At 37.0% G+C, this 20,376-nt stretch overlaps 1 protein-coding gene across 1 annotated transcript in view; it reads right to left on the reverse strand.

Annotated features, from left to right (window-relative positions):
* The window catches only part of trdn (triadin), a 106,074-nt gene that overhangs the window by 55,938 nt on the left and 29,760 nt on the right, over positions 1 to 20,376 (reverse strand). The window contains exons 7-10 of the mRNA XM_052024908.1: positions 13,477 to 13,488; positions 13,061 to 13,132; positions 10,874 to 11,173; positions 9,026 to 9,085 (exon numbers count right to left, since the gene is read on the reverse strand). Coding sequence (XP_051880868.1) covers positions 9,026 to 9,085; positions 10,874 to 11,173; positions 13,061 to 13,132; positions 13,477 to 13,488 — 444 coding nt within the window. The remainder of the gene's footprint in view (positions 1 to 9,025; positions 9,086 to 10,873; positions 11,174 to 13,060; positions 13,133 to 13,476; positions 13,489 to 20,376) is intronic.

Below are 20,376 nucleotides of genomic sequence, written 5' to 3' on the forward strand. Positions count from 1 at the left end.
GTCCCCTTTGACACACACTAAGTTTTATTGATGCACCATAGAAAGCATCCTATCTGGCTTGGGATGGCAACTGCTCTGCCCATGACCACAAGAAACTGCAGAGAGTTGTGGACACAGCCCAGCACATCACAGAAACCAGCCTCCTCTCCATGGACTCTGTTTATACCTCTTGCTGCCTCAGTGAAGCAGCCAGCATAATCAGAGACCCCACCCACCCAGGACATTCTCTCTTCTCCCCTCTCCCATCAGGCAGAAGATACAGGAGCCCAAAGGCATACACCACCAGGCTGAAGGACAGCTTCTATCCCACTGTGATAAGACTATTGAACAGTTTCCTGATATGATAAGATGGACTCTTGACCTTACCATCTAGCTTGTTATGACCTTGCACCTTATTGCCTACATGCACTGCACTTCCTCTGTAGTTGTAACACTTTACTCTATTGACACTTTATTGTTTTACCCTGTACTACATCAGTGCACAGTGCAATGAATTGATCTGTGCGAACAGTATGCAAGACAAGTTTTTCACTGTACCTTGGTACAAGTGACAATAATAAAACAATACCAATACCCAATGTCCTATCAAACCTTTCAATTCAATTAGGGATGGACAATAACTGGATAATTTGGTTTGATCATGTTTAAGGCAATCAAAATATCAGATGGTATAGATATAAGGAGGTTATTTTGACTGGTGAAAGGGGCCAGGATGAAAGGGTTTAACACATTTTCACACAGTGTGTAGTGGAAATCTGGAACATTCTGCTCCAAACAGCTGTTGTGGATAAGGCAATTGAACATCCAAACACTGAGGCTGATGGATTTTTATTGGGCAAGAAGAGAGATGATTATGGAATCAAGGATTCCTTGGCATGGAAAAGAAGTCTGCATGGCATGCAAATGAAATCTGTATGGATGATTTGCAAAACAAAGATTTTCATTGTACCTTGTTACCTGTGACAGTAATAAACCAATTTACAAATTTAATTTACCAGTTTACCAAGGTTGGTTTAAAGAATTCAGATACTCCTTAATTATAATGTAATTGAATGGTAGAATTAGATCAAGAGCTGAATGGCCTCCTGCTGTTTCTGTGATCCTTTCTTTAAACCAGAAGGCTATGTGGGCTTTTAAGATATGTACTGTACAACAGTGAGTTCTTCAGCAACCACCTATTTTATGTGCATCAAAGGTTGCTTTGAAGATTGCAAGTTAGGTCACTCAGTGCTTGGAACACATAAGTAGAGCACTTATGCTGCACTCTGAATTCAATTACTCTTCAAAATGATTACAGAAGTGAAATTCACAGCCTTTCTTCCACAACAGTTGGACTTTCTGGATCCCCATTTACAGGACCTGCCGATAATTGCATCACATTGGCCTTTGGGTAGAGACTCCCCTTAATATTCCATTGCCAGCTGCCACCTTTCCAGTTTATCCAGTGAAATATAGCTGACTGCCAAATGAAAATTACTCTCCTGTGATTGTAGTGAAGTGTGGAAATGTATCCACGTTTCATACCTCCAACTTAAATTATTGAGACATCCAGCTTTATAAGTTTCAGTGGGAGACAAATGGATTTGTTTGGAATTCATCAGCACAGAAGATTGCGAATTCAGATGTGTGTTGTGTATATTTCATCTGAAATAATTTGACTAAAACTGAGTTACTTGTACCTATTTACAAGAATTAATTCCAAAAGCTGCACAAGGCTAGCCATTGCATCACTGACATGACTGATGGAAATTGCACTATTTTCAATAAATTGATATTACTGCAATTTCAGGAATGAATTAGAAGCAAGGAATGCTGGAAATACTCAGCATGTAAGGCAGCATCTGTGCAGATAGAAACAGAGTTAACAGTACAGGTCAAGGGTCTTTCCTCAGAACTGGTAAAATTAGAAATCAAATGTGTTTCAAGTTGCAAAGGAATAGGGTCAGAAAGAAGAAAGGGAACATTTGTGAACTTCTAGTTACATTTCCTAAAGGATCAACTATGATTAACAAATCCTTAGCAAACTCCTCCACAGCACTACTCCCTCTTGACTATCTTGAGTCTTAAATTTGAGGAAAGCTGACTGCAATAGTACAAGATCCCACACGGTAGGGTGATCCAGAAAATTAAGGTGCATGAAATCCAAGGTGTTTTGGAAAATTGGGCCCAAAATTAGTTTGGTAACAGGATACAGAGAGTAGTGACGGAGAGCTGTTTCTTCTGACTGGAAGTCTGTAACCAATGGTACTGAGACTTTTATTGTTTGTCATGACTTGGATGAGAACATTTGTGATCTGATAAGTAAGTTTGCTGATGACAGGAAGATTGGTGGAGTTGTAGATAGCCTAAGGATACAGAGAGACATAGATCAGCCAGAAAGTTGGGCAGAGTGATGGCAGATAGAATTTAATCGAGGCAAGTTGTATTTGTAAGTTGCAGTGTATTTCATCTAATATTGGGGAAATATTTAAAGGAGATCTGAGTGGCAAGCTTTTCACACAGAGGGTGGTGGATATATGGAACAAGCTGCCAGAAGAGGTGGTAGAGGCAGGTACAATCACAGCCTTTAAAAATCGTATGGACAAGTACATGGCTAGGAAAGGGACAGAAGGATATGGGCCACATGCAGGAAAATAGAATTAGCATAGATAATCATCTCCATTGGCATGGACAAATCGGGCAGAAGGGCCTGTTTCTGTGCTGTACAATTCTGTAACTCCATTATAACTCTCTCAAGGTCTCCAACATACCACAAACATTCCATTATTCTCTCGATCCTTCCCCCTATACAGCAAACTAAAGCATGATTTCTACCTTTTTCAAGTTCTGATGAAAGGTCAACAACAAGAAATGTTGACTGTGTTTCTCCCTCTATAGATGTTGCCTGATCTAATGAATATTTCAACATTTTCTGTTTTAATTTCAGATTTACACCATCTGCAGTTTCATTTTTTTTTGTTGCAGGACTGATTTCTTGTCTTGGTAAACTGCTTCACCAGATGCATTTTGTTTATGCTATGAATTTATGCTTCATTACACAAGGATCTATTCAGTGTTCAAATGACCCACATGGTGAAACAGAGCCACACACATACTTGGAAGATTCCAGAATTGACAAATGTTCAATGGTAAATTAACCACCAAGGAGAGTTATAATTCACCAGTGTTCCCAATCTGCACCTTATCATTTTTATGAGCGTGGTGTGTGCGTATGTTACACTGGGACTATCATTAACACTTCAGTCAATTTGCCCACCAGCTATTACACTTTTAATTGCCCCAATAATGGAAGGCATGCTTTCATCTGCCTCTCTAATCCCCTAGTATCCTTTAACATGTTCCTTAAAACCTACCCCTCATCTGTCCTAATTTCTCCTTGTGTTGCTGGAGAAAATCTTATTTGTTAATGCTTCTGTGAAGCGTTTGATGATGTTTTATTTCATTAAGGGGCCAATGTAATAGCAAAATAGTTGTGTTGCTTAGTTGTGCTCTTGGGGAGCCATGCTTGCCTTTTGTTTCTAATCCTTACATACACTGATTCCACGGAACATTGGAGTAGGTTTACTTCCAGAAAATGAATTCTACAAACAATGAGGCTACAATTTTTTCTGGTTTCTTTGTCTCTTTTTTGACTTAATCTTACTCTTCTAGAGCTGGAAGCATATGTTATAGCATGCTCATTAGCAAGGATTACCATACATCATCATTGAAAAAGTCTCTCCTTCAGACGGCAGGCTTAAGTAATTTAAACCAATTTTTAATTCAGCATGTCATTTTACTGCCTGTGTTAAGTTAAAATGTTTTCTCCAGGGAGATAAGTCAAGGTTTTACTGCAGCATAATTGTCTGCATCACATTCAACCATCCAGGCCTGAATAATCATTATGATGAGACCAAAACGAAAGTGGTCAATTATAAACCCCTGACCAAACTTTGCTTTCATCTATCTTTTCTCAGGTACTTTGCAATCATCAAGGAACCATATCCGTAAGACTTGCTTGTCAGGCCAATTACTTTCAGATGCTGAAGCAATCATATTGCAAGTGAAGTGGCCTTCCATAAAGGTGAGTCACAGTGGATGCTGAAACCATAATTCAAACCAACCTGGTCATTTTTCAAAAGTCCTTCAGCTGGAAATTTTTGACAAATATTCAGGGAATCAAATTTGCTTATTAGTGTTACTGTACTTATTTTTAAATACTGCTGTGACAAATGACTGGGATGAATTCTAAATATATTTTTGAAACTATTTGAAAATAAAATTTCAGAAAATAAAATTTGCTATAGATGATTTAAACTGGCATAGCTTCAAATCCCAATTTCCTGGCCTGAAGATTTATTTTTGTAACTTATTTTGTATTGTACTTTTTAGTTAAATCTGTCACTGATATCTGTATTTATCCTTAGGTATGATAAATACTTGGCCTTGGCCATGAGTAGTTAATTGTTTTGTCCCTTGATCCCAAGAATTAGTTAGTGACACTCTCATTCATGTCAGAGGTTTGTAGGTTCATGTCTTTCAAAGACTTAGACACAAAATCTTAGCTGCTGATCTAATGCAGTAGTGAGGAAGTGCTCCAATGTCACAGATGCGTCATTCAGATGACCTATTAAACCAGAGCCCGTTCTGGTCAGATGCAAGAAATCCTATGGAACTACTTCAAAGAAGAGCAGGGAAGTAACCCCTAATGTCCTGATGAATATTCATCCCTCAATCAATACCACCAAAGCAAATTATCTATACAACGTCACATCCCTGTTTGTGGGAGTGACTACACTTCATTTGTTGTATGGTACTTAGGAATGACCTGAGAACATTTTAGGTGAAACGTTAGTACAGATCTGCCTTTCTACGAACAGTATGAAGGAAAATAATGTATAGGTTAAAATGAGGAGAAGTGTGCTTCCTTTATATGACTTGACCTGTCACCTCCCAAGTTTTTTTTCATTTGATGTAGGTTTTAGTTAAATGGACTAGCAGTTAAATGTACATCCCTCTTGCTCCCTGATGCAGCCCCTCTCAACAAGCTATCACTGTATTCTGATCTTTACCCCACTTTTAGGTGGATCCAATCCAAGCCACACCATTTCCCCCATATAGCCTGCACATCTGTGCTTCTTGGATGTAATTGAAATCCTCTTCACTAATTACACAGAGGTCTCTCATAAAGTGGACAAAGTTTAGTAATTGGCTTGTCTCAGGCATACTTGCATGGTGCAGAGAAAGCTCCTAATTTTGAAGCCATTAAATTTAAAATAATTGGTGTTGAGCCAATTTTTTTTAGGTTCTAGCAATTTTTTTTGTTAACATCTGTTAATAACATTCCATTTCCTTCAAATATTGTCAGCCAGTTCTTACTTGTTCACTTACATTATTCTAAATTTAATCAAATTATGGGTTGGATGCATTATACTGCATAATGTAACTAGGAAAAGAGAGTGAGGGTGGAAGCAGCTTATCATCTGGTTTATAAATGATTAGTTGCTCAATGTTATTTGTGAACAATCGAGAAAACATACAGGTTAATGGAGACATGCAGCAGAACACATCATCATGAACCGTATGAACATGATTTGAACAATGCAGATGCAGCAGTTACACAAGTTAATATATTTTGTTTCCAGATTGTTGCATGAGAACCAGAACATATGGAAAAAAGTGACTATTTTGGTGATTTAAGTAAAGAAATAAAACAAACATCAAATCATGTTCATATTCAAACTTTATTGGTAGCTGAAGCTAATTACAAAGCTTGTCATTATTAGAAAGAAACTCCAATGGTTTACAAAAGTCTGAATAAATAATATCAGTGGCGATATCATTGTAATTATTAAGAGAACCGACCACTGGTGCCTAGAAACTATTGGATGTTTAGTAAAACATTTATGTACAAAAGCACGCAGAAGATATAGAGAAATAAAGTGTCGATTTGGGTATAAAGCAGAGCCTTCATAATTCAGTATTGGTGATAAACTAAAGCTCCTCCTCTACTCACAACAAGCTTTAAACCTTCTCTCATTATCAGATCAAATTCCCACTCATTGATCAAGCAAAAGGCAATTTTAAGAGAAAATAGTCAGGGTGTCCATGGAATCTTTGTCCATTTTAACTCCCTGTCCTCACTGATTTGACTGCACTGTGTTTGCCCAAAGCCAGATGGACTGATGGAAGAGCTAATTGTGGAACAGCGAAAAGTGTAGAGGGTTGACAGTGCTAAAGGGAACCATATGGGTATAAGGATAAATAAAAGATGGAGTTATTCAAAGAGTTGCCAGTGGTAAGAAGGAGAGTGAAAGCCAGGGTAGGGGAGGGCCAAGAGTTGCTTGTGTGGTCCATTGGAATAACCTTGCTCCTCCAATCTTTATGGAAAGCTTAAAAATAAAGCTAACTTTGCCAAACAGGTAAAAATTAAAATAAAGAGATTGAGCTGTGACTTTTCCATGTAAAATAGAGCTTCTGGCTGTGCATGATGTCAATTACAATGATAGAGGGTGTGAATACACAAGGGCACAGTCCAATCATCTCCCCCTATTCCACATCTTAATGTTCACTTATCTCTAGTTATAAAGTATTCCCACTTGGTTGTTGCTAAGAATATATATTTATAAATATATGGAGATTGGATACACACAACAGGAGCATGTGCTAGACCCATGCCTTCATATTTACAGAACATAATTCCAAATCCAGAATAGATTTAAGCCAATTATAAATCTGATTACCATATGCCCAAGTACGTCCATTATTTTTGCCGTAACATTATCTAACATTGCAAAATAACTAAAATCCAAAGCACCACTGAGCAAATATGCATTGATAATCCTTTCTCTGCCACAAAAGTGTATGAAATCAAGGCCTGTGGGCAAACACAACTGTCTGCAATATAGATCCAAAGATCTAGAGGATAATTCTACAGTCTGGATCATCCCTTATATTTGCATCCAGTCACAGATAAATATAACAGATGATCACCTTTTGACAAGTAGCAAGACTTCTTGCCAACTTTCTGTTCTGATGGTTAAAAGTAAGTATTAACATAACTCATTTTGATACCCCTAATTGCTTAAGGCAAATTCAAAATTCAATGCAATAGAAAAGGCATCAAACTTGATGTTCATATATATTTCATAGTATTAATAAAATGTGCTGTTCCAGACTCAGATTTATTGCTTAAGATATATTTTTAGCATTAATGCTATTATTATTTCATTCACCAATAACTAAAAATGTGGATTTCTGAGAAAAATAGAAATTCTGGTGCACCCAAATGAATGCAATAGATCGTTGTACCAGTGGCATGCTTGTTAGGGACTGTTAGACATGGGACACCTTTCAGGAGTTATGGGATGGGGGTAGCAGCCAGTTAATACAAACAAGAATCAGACTTCAGTTGAGGACATGGATAGCTGCATGAGTACACACCATAGTCTTCAGAGAGCACCATCTCTCAATACAGTGGTAATGGAAGACTGTTTTTGGTGCTTTGAATCCCATCAAAGCTTCTCTTGTTAGTTCAGATGTGCTCCTAATGTGAATATGTAATTCTACCAAGCCATTTACCCACACCCAAAATGTTGAAGTTGAAACTGTATTTAATCAAGTTAATACTCTTTGTGCTTAAAGAGTATAAAACCTCAATGTACTTTGACTTCTGTGAGATTTTCCAGAGACTTCCAAAGAGGGATTCTTCTAGAATGCCTGCCTGCCATGCTGAATAAAGACCTTCTACATCTACGGCTCTAGTCTCTGTGTGGCTCATTCAAAGTCACAACAATATTTACAACTGTTTTGGTGGTGGAGCAGGTGTGTGATAACTGCAAGAAAGATTGGGGCCAAGTAGAGGAGGATTCTGAGCAAGTGACAGAGATCAGTAAAAAGATCAGGTGGTCCACTGTGGGCCTCAGGAGCAAGATTGGGGTTGGGGAGGACATATGGTGTGAGATGCCCGAAGGATCAAGAATAAACATAGCACTTACTTGACTACGAAGAACTAATTGACCCTGGAATCTCCAACAATGGTAACACTTGGTCTAATTTACCCCACAATGCACCAAAAAGTGAGTTGAGTGGTAAATGATGTCATCCCTTGATTAGTTTGTAAACTGCATCAGACCCATACAGACAAATTACTTTGGCATGTGCCTGATCAAATGTCTGGAGTATTACAAATTGACCATGGGAAATGGTCATTATCACATTTCACCCTGAATAAAGACAATTTTCCATTACTTAATGCTGAAAAAAGCTGCATTACATGGTTGAATTTCAAGATCTGCATTTCGAGATTTTAATCTATGTTATAATCTGTATAATAAAGAAATTAAGTAATGTATTGTCTCATGTTTTTTTGGAAATCATTAATTAGGCAAACTGTATTTACTCAGCCAAATGTGCTACTGCTGCCTTTATACTGTGGAGCAAAAATTAGCGCTCCATATTTTACTGCCCAGTGACAGTTTTAATAAGTACAAATGATAGTGCAGAACAGAATAACTTTCTCTTTGCATCTGTTTCTATGTGTGAGTTGGTGATAATAGTTGAATTATGGATAAACACTGAATGTCGAGTGACTTCATGCTTCAATTGTTTAGAATAGACCAACCATTTTTTTTAAAGTATTCAAATTCCTGCTGTGTTAGATCTCCTATTTTGTTTGCTAATTAACCAAAAGCTTATTAACCATTATTTAACAATGTTGTGTATAAGTAGCAAGACCTTTCTACAATTCATATATCAATCCATTTTGCTTCCACTAATATTTGGTTAAAAATGTGACTAAACTTTCATGCAGAGCTGATCTTCCTAATTAATTTTTTTTCTACAGTAAATTCTTTTAACCTAGTGAAGGTAAATTGACATGTGGATCCATCATTCAGCCAGATCCTTCGGACAATTTGAAATTGAAATATTTCCAATGCTGATCATCAGTTGAGTATTAGAGATTTTCAAGTTAAACAATGACAACAAACTATACAAAGGGAAGAAGTCAGGTTTTGTTAGAAAGGTTATGAGGACATAAATGTACCTGGATAAATATTCCCAAGAGTGTACATGTCAATCACATAGCGACAGAACTGATACTGATCTGTCAGGGCAGAAGGAAAAGAACAGCAGTGAAGACAATGCACAATGAACAGAGTGAAACTAAAGGGGAGGGCTGATTGGCTTCCATCAGCTCCAGCTGTAAAGGTCAAATGGAACAAGCAGTTCCAAGAACCACCAGTACCGCTGTGCAAACAAAATACTTACACTTCCATTAACTTAGCATCAAAGGTCTACTTGTGTTTCATTTTCTCTGACTCATTTTTTTTCCTTTGGGATTGAAAGTTTCACAGAGTTTTCATTTCATATAAAAAAGAAAACGTGAAACTAGAGAATAATTCTTCATTTGGGTTGTGATCAATAAAGAAAAAAATATATCAATCAGGAATGTGATCACAGTTTTACAGTGTTAATTATTGGCATTTTTGTGCTATTTCTTAAATGCAGGGAAATAAAAAATAAATTGTAAAAATATATAATGACAAGCTTAAAAGAGATTTTTTATAAATTTTGTTGTGACCAAGGGTAATTACAGCAACCAGTATCAGATCACATGTGGTTGTTACGTGAAGTCATTCTATTGGGATTCTGCTTGACACTGGATGACAATGCAGTCACACTCAGATTAATCTTAAAGTGGATCTGTATGTGCATTCTTGGTTGCATAGAAAGAGTCACCTTTTAATGGCTAATTTTCATATCAGTGTTTGTTGGCATTTTCGATCATTGTTGAAACATTCCTTAGAAACATTCCTTAGTGTTAAGTTTCCAAGGGATTCAATGTGAATTTTACACTGTACTCAGCTGCAGCCAGGAAATTGCTTCTAAGAACCATTCATTTCAGCAAGATTGAAATTCATATTGAGAGCTGATTCCGAATTTACATGTCCAGCTCTGCACTCAAAAATTCTTACTATTGGAAAATTGCCAGAAACGTGGCACATATTACTTCTTTCTCAGCAATGTTGCAAGACTTTTTCTTCACTACAGAGTGCCTTTCCAGATGTTTCAAAATGCAGAATAAATTCAGGCATTACGAAAAGTATAAACTATTATTCCAACAAAGAATCAGGTACTTTCAGGAGATACCTTGAATTTGATGAGATTAATGATGAGCTTTACGAAATTAATCAGCAGGCTATTTTGGTAGCTAGCAATAGCATATTTTGATTGAAAAATCATATTTCGAATGGCCAGAAATGTTAGGATGAATTAAATGTTCTTTCCATTTCAATAGCAGTACATAAGCCCTCTGCAAAATAATGACAATGCTTATTATTGGTTTCACTGAATAGATTTCATGCTAGTTGAATAGATGTGCTGGCAATATGAGCTGAAAAGGAGATTTTCTCTTTCTTTTTGATCTATGATAGCTGGAACTAAGAGGCTATGCATCATGCCATACTTAATATACGTGATGAGTTATACCCCAAAATCTTTTTCATGGCATTCACAATGAAAGGCACAAATAGACCCTACTACAAGCTGTCAGTTCACTCTGCTTTTTGGGAGTTTGAGTTATATAGATGAGGCTAAAATGAAATTTGATATTTAGTGCAAAGAACCAATTGGAAAGAAAGCACTATTCCTTCACAGTTAGATTAATCATTACTTATGATTTTGGTGTAATATTGTGAAAAGATAATTGATTTTATCTTATATCACAAAATCAAAGTAAAGCCAACAGAAACATCAAACTTTTTTTTGTTTTGGACAGTTATCATCTATAACAACTGCTCTTATGCCCCATACTTTTTCTTTTGATGTCTCTCTGATGCCTTACTTTGGTTTTTATTACGAACATTCCTTTTGTGATTACTTGTCTTTTCACCTTTATCCTTTGATTTTTGCTTCACTTCTTTGGTATCTTTCACTTTTACTTCCTTCTTGCTTGCTTTCTCAGACTTCCGTTCACTGGGCTCCTTCCTGTCTCTCTTCTTAGCTCTCTGTTCTGTTTCGATCTTGAGTTTCTCACGCTCTTTCTTCACTTGGATCTTTGTCTTCACTTTGTCCTCTTCTTGGGGTTTTCTTTCGGGTTTCTTAACTTTTTCTACCTTTTTCTCCAGCTTTGTAACTTTAAGCTGTTTCTTCACTTTTTCTTCAACTTTAGGTACTTTAATTTTTTTATCTACTGGAAAAAACAATGTTTTTTTTGAGTAACCTTTCTCAGTTAAGCTTCCTAGTCTTCAAAAGAAATTATTTGCAAGCAATTGAGATGTCAAAGTACCTTTCCAGAAATACTGTTAATGTAAAAGCAAATCCCCTATGGTATTGCTCAGGTTACAATGTTCTGCCCTTGTCTTGGAAAATACTGGGGTAGGCACAGTAGTGCAGTGGTTAGCATAACGCTATTACAGCACCAGTGACCCAGGTTCAATTCTGGCCTCTGTCTATAAGGAGTTTGTACATTCTCCCTGTGTCTGCATGGGTTTCCTCCAGGTGCACCGGTTTCCTCCCACATTTCAAGGACGTACGGGTTAGGAAGTTGTGGGCATGCTATGTTGGCGCCGGAAGCGTGGCGACACTTGCGGGCTGCCCCCAGAACACTCTATGCAAAAGACGCATTTCACTGTGTGTTTCGATGTACATGTGACTAATAAAGAAATCTTATCTTAATGTTTCATGTATGCTTGAAATCTCACTTAATAGCGACTCACTTAATCGGTAAATTGATAAAATGTTGATGGACATATTTGATTCTTAATGCTCATTCGATAATTTCAGATATCTCATTTAGAAGGCCAGCAACCACTCAAATGAGGCACACTGACACTTGCATCTTATTCTCCATCAGGGCAAGTTTCTAAAGGCAATTCTAAAGCTATTTATTGGATTGTGTCCAGTTCCTTCATCATTTTAAAACCTTAACCACATTCTCTGTCTTCTTTCTTAAAAGAAATAATCCTACCTCAAGTTCATTCTTATCGGCACTATTCAAGGAAAATTCAACCCCTTGAGCCTGTTCTGCCACTTCACTCAATTAAATTTTGGCTGAATTAAATTTACCTGCTTTTGTTCCGAATCCCTTGAGAGCCTTCACCTAAAACAAATCTATTGATCTCAGTCATGAACATCTTAATCAGCCCTGCATTCACGAGCTGTTAAGGGAGAGAGTTCCAAATCCATATCACCTGATTTCACTCCTAAACACCCACACTCTAATTTTACAAGTGCACCACGTTGTTCTGAATTAATTTTTGGTAGTTGCCAAACAAAGAAATTTTAAAAGACCTTTAATTCTCAAATGACTTAATTTGCACCATTACTATTACGTTATAAAATCACATCATTACTTTAAACATACAACTTCAATGGAAGAAAAGCTAAGCATTTGTAATGAGACTCATAGGTTTTCCTTTCAAGTTTCCTTTTAAGTATGCTTTACCCCTTCCAAGACCTGTGTTTCTTTCCTATGTTTGGTGATCAAAATTGATGGGGAAATAGGTAAATCTATGGGTGAAACTGTGACTGTTTTGTGAGTATGCAATGTTTTTTACATGTTAATTATATGATAAAATGTATGAATTTAGTAATATTATGTACTGAAGGTTAATAAGGAGCTGCTACAAACATATTATACCAAGGACTTCGGTGGATTGATTGGGCTAGGACATTTTTGTGGCTGAATTATTAAGAAAAAGCTCACCTCAATCAACTCCACAACTGAGCAGAGCAATCAGCTGCAATGTGGATATTACCCTTATCATAAAATTGTTAAGTGGTCCTCTTGATGCAACCTTGGAATCTTGTGACCTACTATCTAGGGATGTTTGCAGCTCTTTGTTGACAGAAAGAAATTAATGTTCTTGCCTTTTGCCTAAACTACAGCTGCCAGTAGGTACAGCGTTCATGCATCCCCATGTAACATTTGGAGTCAAATACAGACAAGTTATATTCTTAGAATTTGAACAAAATTACTTAATCAAAAGAATGAATAATGAAATTGTTATTTTTATTTCTCTACACAAAGATAACTACAAACGTTTCTTTGCCTTTAAAAGTCATGGTTGGTGTTTACCTTTCGTTGGAGCTTTTTGTTTCACTTCTTCTTTTACTTTTATCTTCTTTTCAGGTTTCATCCTTTTACTCTCTGTGAGCAAAAGCGCAAAACATTGAGGTTGAGAAAACGATGGAAAAGCAACTAAAGCAGTATGGTAAAAGGATGTTGTTCAGCAAGGTCCTTTCTCAAGGAAAGCCAAGTCTGTTAATAATGGTGCACCAACTATCCTTGTATTCATCAAAATCTGGTTTAATTTCACCATAAGTAGAGAACAGTTATTTAAATGGATATCCAATAAAATGCCTTAATAGTAAAGTGCAAATACAATTATTTTGCTGTATTGCCTACATTATCATGTGTTCTTATCAATCAATACTGTCAGATTTGCATCAAAGTTAAAGAACAAGTGAAATACATCGACAGTTTATTCTTACCTAGTGGTGGAGCTGAAAAAAAGACAAAAAAAGAAAAATGATTATTTTACAAGTAATTAATCTGCTCCTTATTTTATCCTTAATTAAAACACAGAAATAACCAAGTTCACATGGCTGGTTTCTACTTAACTTTTTTTCTATTAGGTGTGTTATAGGAGTGGGGATGATAACTGTCAATACAACATATAAAAATGACCATAAAAATTCATTCATCCCTCTGAACTTCTGTCATTTGAACATTGTCCTTGTGAAGGACAGTGTCTAATTTGGATTTCAATGCATTTTATTTAATCTGTTTATAAAATGAAACAATATTGGCTGCTCACCTCCATCACCAGAATGTTCAGGTGAGGGGCAGTCAACCTGAATACTTATTCCCAGTGTAAGGTTACAGATTAGATCAGTAGCCCCTTTCCCTTACAGTAACAGTTTCCACTGAATACCACCTGCTTAGTAGCTCCCACTTTGGCTTCCAGCACAACATCTGAAATAATACTGAGTTACTGTGCCTAACTGTGCTAAAGACTGGGGAATTATCCTGTTTGTTTGCAAAAAGGCCTTGCATATTATGTGTGAATGAAAACCTCTGGAAGAAACAGTTATGAAACCCCTGAGCAGCATAATTTCAGTATATGTTTCAACAATTTTGACTCTACACTGTAAAATGATGTTGGCCAATATCACATTTAAGTCTTGTATAACTGGCCTCAGTGTATCCTGGGGATAGGCAAGGAAACAAAAGCAAACAGATCTCTCTTCCAGGTTGCTATCCAATCTCTAATCAGATGATCAGTGAGAGATTGTGACATAAAAACAGAAGATGGTGGAAACAATCAGCAGGTCAAACAACATCTGTGGAAAGGGAATCAGTTAATGTTTTAGGTCTGAGACCCTTTGTTCCGGTAACCATGGTTCTGATGTATAGTCACCATAGGTTGAACATGTTCCCATTAGTTTTGAAGAGTTCTGAACTATACAGTTGCTTGCCTAATTCACATTAGTTCTGTCTCTTGCAGAGGGTGCCACATTGAAATGGATTTCTAATTACTGCATGTTCTAGTGTGCAATACAAGGTAAATCAAGAAGCAAGTGCAAGGGTAAAAGTGATTAATACCATTTGTTTACTGCTGACTGCCAAATACTGGCTGTTTTATTAGTTTCATGCATTGCTTATTTTTGGCTGCCTAGAACAAAGGACTCTTTTTAACAAAGAGCTTGAACATACATGACACACAGTCTTCTGTTCTGTAAATGCCTATGATTCTATAGCCTCAGTCTTTTCAAGGTTTAATGATTTAAGGATAAACTATGAATGATTGACAGTTTCCTCAGATTTGCTGCCAATGACAAGAAAACATTCTTCTGTTACTCTTGTGGTTTCTTAGCTGACATTATGGAAGTGAAGTTCCTTGAGATTTTTTTCTACTTTGGCACTGAAATCCTGTTGACACACAAAAGCAACTGACTTCTAACAATTTTTCTTGTTGTTATAAGTAAACTTTTGATCTATACAGTATATGACTTTCATAGTGAAAGTGCATCATTTCTGACCATTATGATTTTATCTTTGAACCCACATCAGTTATTCATTTTTTCTGATAAACTAGATGATGATTTCTGCATCTCTCATAACATATACTGTTCATACAAACAGTGACAGTGTATCACAATTTATGGCTTAATATTGTCTGAGTTTTTGTAAAATAAGAACAGATTTCATTTATACAATACTTAAAATATGCTTGCCAGAAATGTCTCACCTCACTACGCAAAATACTTTGGTTCACGATTACTATAATGTATGCAATCATGGCAAGTATTTTGCACATGGGAAAACCACAAGTGCAGAAGGATTAAGGGTCTATCTGCATTTGGTTGAAGAACAAATATTTTTCAGTACTTGCCCTATCTAATTAGTGTAATGAGAATTTTAATAAACTACCAATGTAAGAAGATTGAGTCCACTGTTTGACATCTCCACCAATAGTAAGATAATGGTTCCTCAGTACTGCAATAGAGTATCATATGCTTAAACCTGAAATGGACCAAGAACCCAGAGGTCTGACCCAGACTGAAGGTGCTGGTACTAATACAGGTTGCCTCAAGTATTTTGAAAATTTATATTTGTATTATATACAAATATAGTGCTAACTCTACCATTAATAACTGTGCACACCAGGTGGTCTGTCTTTTGAGGCATTGTTGTTTTTGACACTGCTGTTAGTTGAGTGTTTTGCCATGAGTAAAGAATGTTTGGTCAAAAACTCTGTCCTTATTATTTACCTCTTTAAACAGCAATACAAATCACATATAAAGACTATGATGGCAACAAGGATGAAATGTCGCTACAGAAGAAGCAAGGCAGTTACCAATTTTGAGGTAAAAGAGAACAAAAAATCAGCCACCCCCCATTAAATTCAGTGCTGCAAAGCCCAACTCCTGGCTATAGACTGTTTGTTGCAAAGTTTTGTGCAGTGAGCCAACGACCATATTGGTCTATGATCCCCCACACCTGCACCATTAGGTGCAGTTAACTGTTATTAGGCAGTTAACTGTCAGATTATGTTTTTCAGTCTGATATGCCAACGGCAGCTTGTGCATCCAGAATGAAGGGTTTAGTATTGGCCTTCCAAGGATAGGTAAAAGAATTTTACAATTCTGAATAATCTAGTCTGACAGTAAGAATCTCTGCACTCCCACAATGCTGCAATGATCCAGAATTATATATTTTACAGTGTGTCTGAATGATGCATTTGTGTCATAAGTAATTTTCCAGTTGCTGAAAGGTTTTCTTCTATGTATCACCCCTTTGAAATTTTGTGCCTCTATTCATTTTTAAAATAGCTCTTCAACGAGAGTGAGATTGCAGATGAAAATTCAAACTGCATATCAGCTCTAATTGGCCTATCTCAATAACACACTGTAGTGTTCTTACATTCTGGATTGTGCACTTCCTTTGGTTAAGCAATATACTATCTTTTCTAAATACTGAATCATGAAAGCCAAACTTCTTTTTATCAAGACTCTATCAAATGTTGGTAGAAGTTGTCTTCAGTTATTTTCATTAAATGTGCAACATGGTAGTGACTACACATTGTATCCAGCTTTTGAAATTCTGCAGCCTCATTTGGCTGCATGGTCCATAGTGCGGCAGGTCTTACTGTAGCGCAGGAAGTGCCCATAGTTCTCAGCATTTATGTTGACAGAGATTCTGCTTCATCAAATTTAAATCTTGATTTACATCACCAACATATTCTTGTTAACTCTGATCTGACTCACAGCATTCTGTGATAATCAGCTACTCTGAGATGTGAAGAAAAGTTCAAGCTAGTTTAGAGACTGAAGAATGACCAAAAAGATTTAAAAATTCATTCATATGAAATCACTGAAGGCAAAGAAAGGCTTAGATTTCATTCCCATCTGTTCTGTTATTTATATGATGTAATTTTTATCTTTACTTTTCTGTTAGATTATTAAACATCTTACAGCATTCCTAAGTATTCTTTGAAATTATGGAAATGTCATAGAATCCTCCAACTGCACAACCTGTGCAACACTCTGTGGTAATCCCAGATTCTCCACATACTTTCAGATATTCCAGATATTTCAACAACTTTTGGGAAGTTGTATAGTAGAACTCACAATCATCTGAAAATATTAGCACCTCACCTTTTCCCCATTGAGCTGCATTTGATTTAGTCCCTCTACAAGAATCTACTCAGCTCTTTAACCAGAGATTACACCCTTGCTCAGACCCCTTACCAAATACATAGGCTTTTATGGTTATTTGGCTCTCCAATGATGGGACATCGGGACTAGGCCCACTAGAGTTCTTTAAGTTAGCCAACATTGAAATTTCTGACTGGATCGTCCATTTTGGGAGGCATATTTATCTCCACATTTACACTGATGAAGCAGGATCCCAGTCTGCAAACTATTGATAACATTTGAATGTAACACATTGCTTCATGGGTACATATATTGTCCACGCCAGGAAAGAGTGCAGCCGGCATTAAGACAGATAGCCTTAATTTGGCAGCAATCTTACTATGACTTATTGCAGACCACAAAAAGGATATAATTGCACTGAAGGACGGTTCAAATTCAGTGATTTATCTTAATCTCTCTCCTTTATTCATTATGATAGATTGTTGATAAAGTCTGGGTATAAAAGATGCATGACCAATAGATGTACTACACAAGAAATAATGAACATCATTCCATGTTTCCATAACAACCAATCTTGTTCTTTATCACAAGACAATCAAGTTTATTAAAAAGCCCAATGAACTTGACAATGTCTTTATGTAAAGTAACTACTCTCATTATGACGAATAGGACTCCTATCTGCTCTTTGCTGCAACACATGCTGATTTCATCTTGATTTATTAACGTAAGATATCACAAATGCTATTAATTATTATTCACTTTTGTAGCAAATGATGAAACCAAGATGCAGAATTTTTCATAATGACTTTCTCTTACTTCTTGAATCAGTTTGTAATGATAACAATGTCCTTCAAGTCAACAATACCATTTTGGCAATTAGCATAAAATGTTTGGTTTTAGCTATAGGCAATTAACCTTCAGAACATTAGTCAGTCACAGTCTGTTCCAAAGCATATTTTTCATGTCCCTTTTATTTTCTCCAACAACATCTCTGGGTACCAGCCACTGTCCTGCACTCATCAATGCAGGGCACTTTTCCATGACCTCCATAAAAGTCATTGTCAATTGCAAACCACTATAGACAAGTCAAAGAAACCATGTCTTTCAAATGACCATTGAATAATTGCTCACCATGAGCCAAATGAAACCAGTTTGTTTTGAGTTGCACATCATGCATCAATGTCATTGTCTTTAGCTCAGATTTTGTTTAACGAACTTTGTTACTCACACTCTCAGGCAAAAGCCCCATTTAGCAAGATCCTCAGATTTACCTGATCTGGATCCATATGGTCAATCTTGCTGGCTGAGAGAGTCCTGAGCATAAGCCTATGTGATGCATGGACCTCAAACCATGTGATCAAATCACCTGTGTGGGCCAGAACAAACCCAGCACACAAAACTCCACTGGAAACCTTTGAAAGAAGGTAAATTCTGGCCTTCAGCTTTGCTCTTTGTCAAAGCTGTCAAGTTAGTTTTTCAATGCATATGAATGTCTCTCCCATTCAGATGCATTGAAAGACGATTGAAGAAGAAATAAAGAATTTAAAAAGCTGAAAAATTAACATTTTTAGAAATAAAATAACCTAAAACTTTTCTGAACAACCTAAATATATAAAGCAATCAAAACTAATTAAAACAAAACGTTATTTACTTTATACTTACCTTTCCTTCTTGCACCTATACAACTACCATTTAGACTTTAGCTAGGATCTAAGAGCAATTTTAAGTAGTGAGGAATCTCTGCAAATTCCTATGCCATTGTTAGACTCCATCACAGTAATGGAATGGAAACACAAGAGACTGCAGATGTTGAAATCTGGACCAACAAACAATCTGCTGGAGGAACTCAGTGGGTCGAGCAGTATCTGTGGGAGGAAAGGAATTGTCAACGTTTCGGGTCAAAACCCTGCATTAAGACCAAGAGTGGAGAGGCGAGATGGCCAGCAGGTGCGACCTGAAATGTCGACAATTTCTTTCCTGAAATTCCTGGGCCTGAAATTTACAATTGAAGCATTGCAAATAAGGGTATCTGTTTTCCACTGTTTGCAAACAATGGTGAGAATAAAGTAGCAAGAAGCTCAGTCATGCAAATTTTTTTGCAGAATTCAAAAGGCCATGAACAAAATACACACAAAAACAGCACATGCCTTAGCCATGAAAATCTTAAGGCCTGCTCCATCACAGAGGAAGCAGATTCACTTCATGTTTCACTGTGGTACATGGTATCAATGGATGTATCCTTCTTTCCCTGGAAACAATGAACACATCTGCATCCTTATTGGCAAGTTTTGGTTGCCTACTCAGTTGAGGCCTTGTGAAAAGCAGCAGTGGCCATCCTGGAAGATATTATGTTGTTTTCCCAATTGATTCTCCATAGCAGGAGAGTTATGACCCAGGCCTACATTCCACAGGTAGTTCCACTATTCAAAAGATTAATATACCAGGACCCTTTTCATATACAAGACACTGAGCAAAGGAATGGAAGGAACCCAGAACATTCAAAAAGTAGTCATTCTATTCCTTTGCCACTGCTCCCACAACAGAGAATGGAGGCTTTGTCACAATCACCAGTGTCAACCTACAACCTGGGCCAGGACCCAGCATTTGCAATTCCTACCCAATTTCCTGCCTGTATTAATTAATAATAGAGCCCACATGGGCTTCTAGTTGACTTCTCCTGCTGCCCTTTAAATTGTGGGCTCTATTATTAATTAATATGGAATAAAGTACATTTATTTTCCTTTCTTTTCCCTTACAACCCAAGTAGTCAATGCTGGCTCAAAGTAATTCCCTTCTCCAGCTTATTTCCCCCTGATCTATTCTCTCTCACATATGCATAAACAGCCCCATGATTTTTCAACCAGCCGCCTACACTAGGGGTAATCTAGCGCAGCCATTCAACCAAGCAACCGGTATGTCTTTAGGATGGGGGAGGAACCTGGACCACTTGGGAAAACCCATGCAATCACAGGAGGAATCTGTAAACCCAATGCAGGTTGCTGGAGCTGTAAGGGGCTACATCACCTGCGGCACCACTTTGCTGCCCTTAAAATATATCCCTGATTAATACAAGTCAAGTTCAATGATATGTATATCCCATGAAGTCAGCCTTAGCAAGTTTAAGGGGAATGTTGATTGCTGTGCAGTTGTCACTTGGGACCTTACTTCCTTGTGTTTTGATATTCTAAGTATTTTGTTAATTTATCTGTGCACACCTCAGTAGCTGGAAGA

The sequence above is a fragment of the Pristis pectinata genome, chromosome 10 (genome assembly GCF_009764475.1).
Source record: "Pristis pectinata isolate sPriPec2 chromosome 10, sPriPec2.1.pri, whole genome shotgun sequence".
NCBI classification, from domain to species: Eukaryota; Metazoa; Chordata; class Chondrichthyes; order Rhinopristiformes; family Pristidae; genus Pristis; species Pristis pectinata.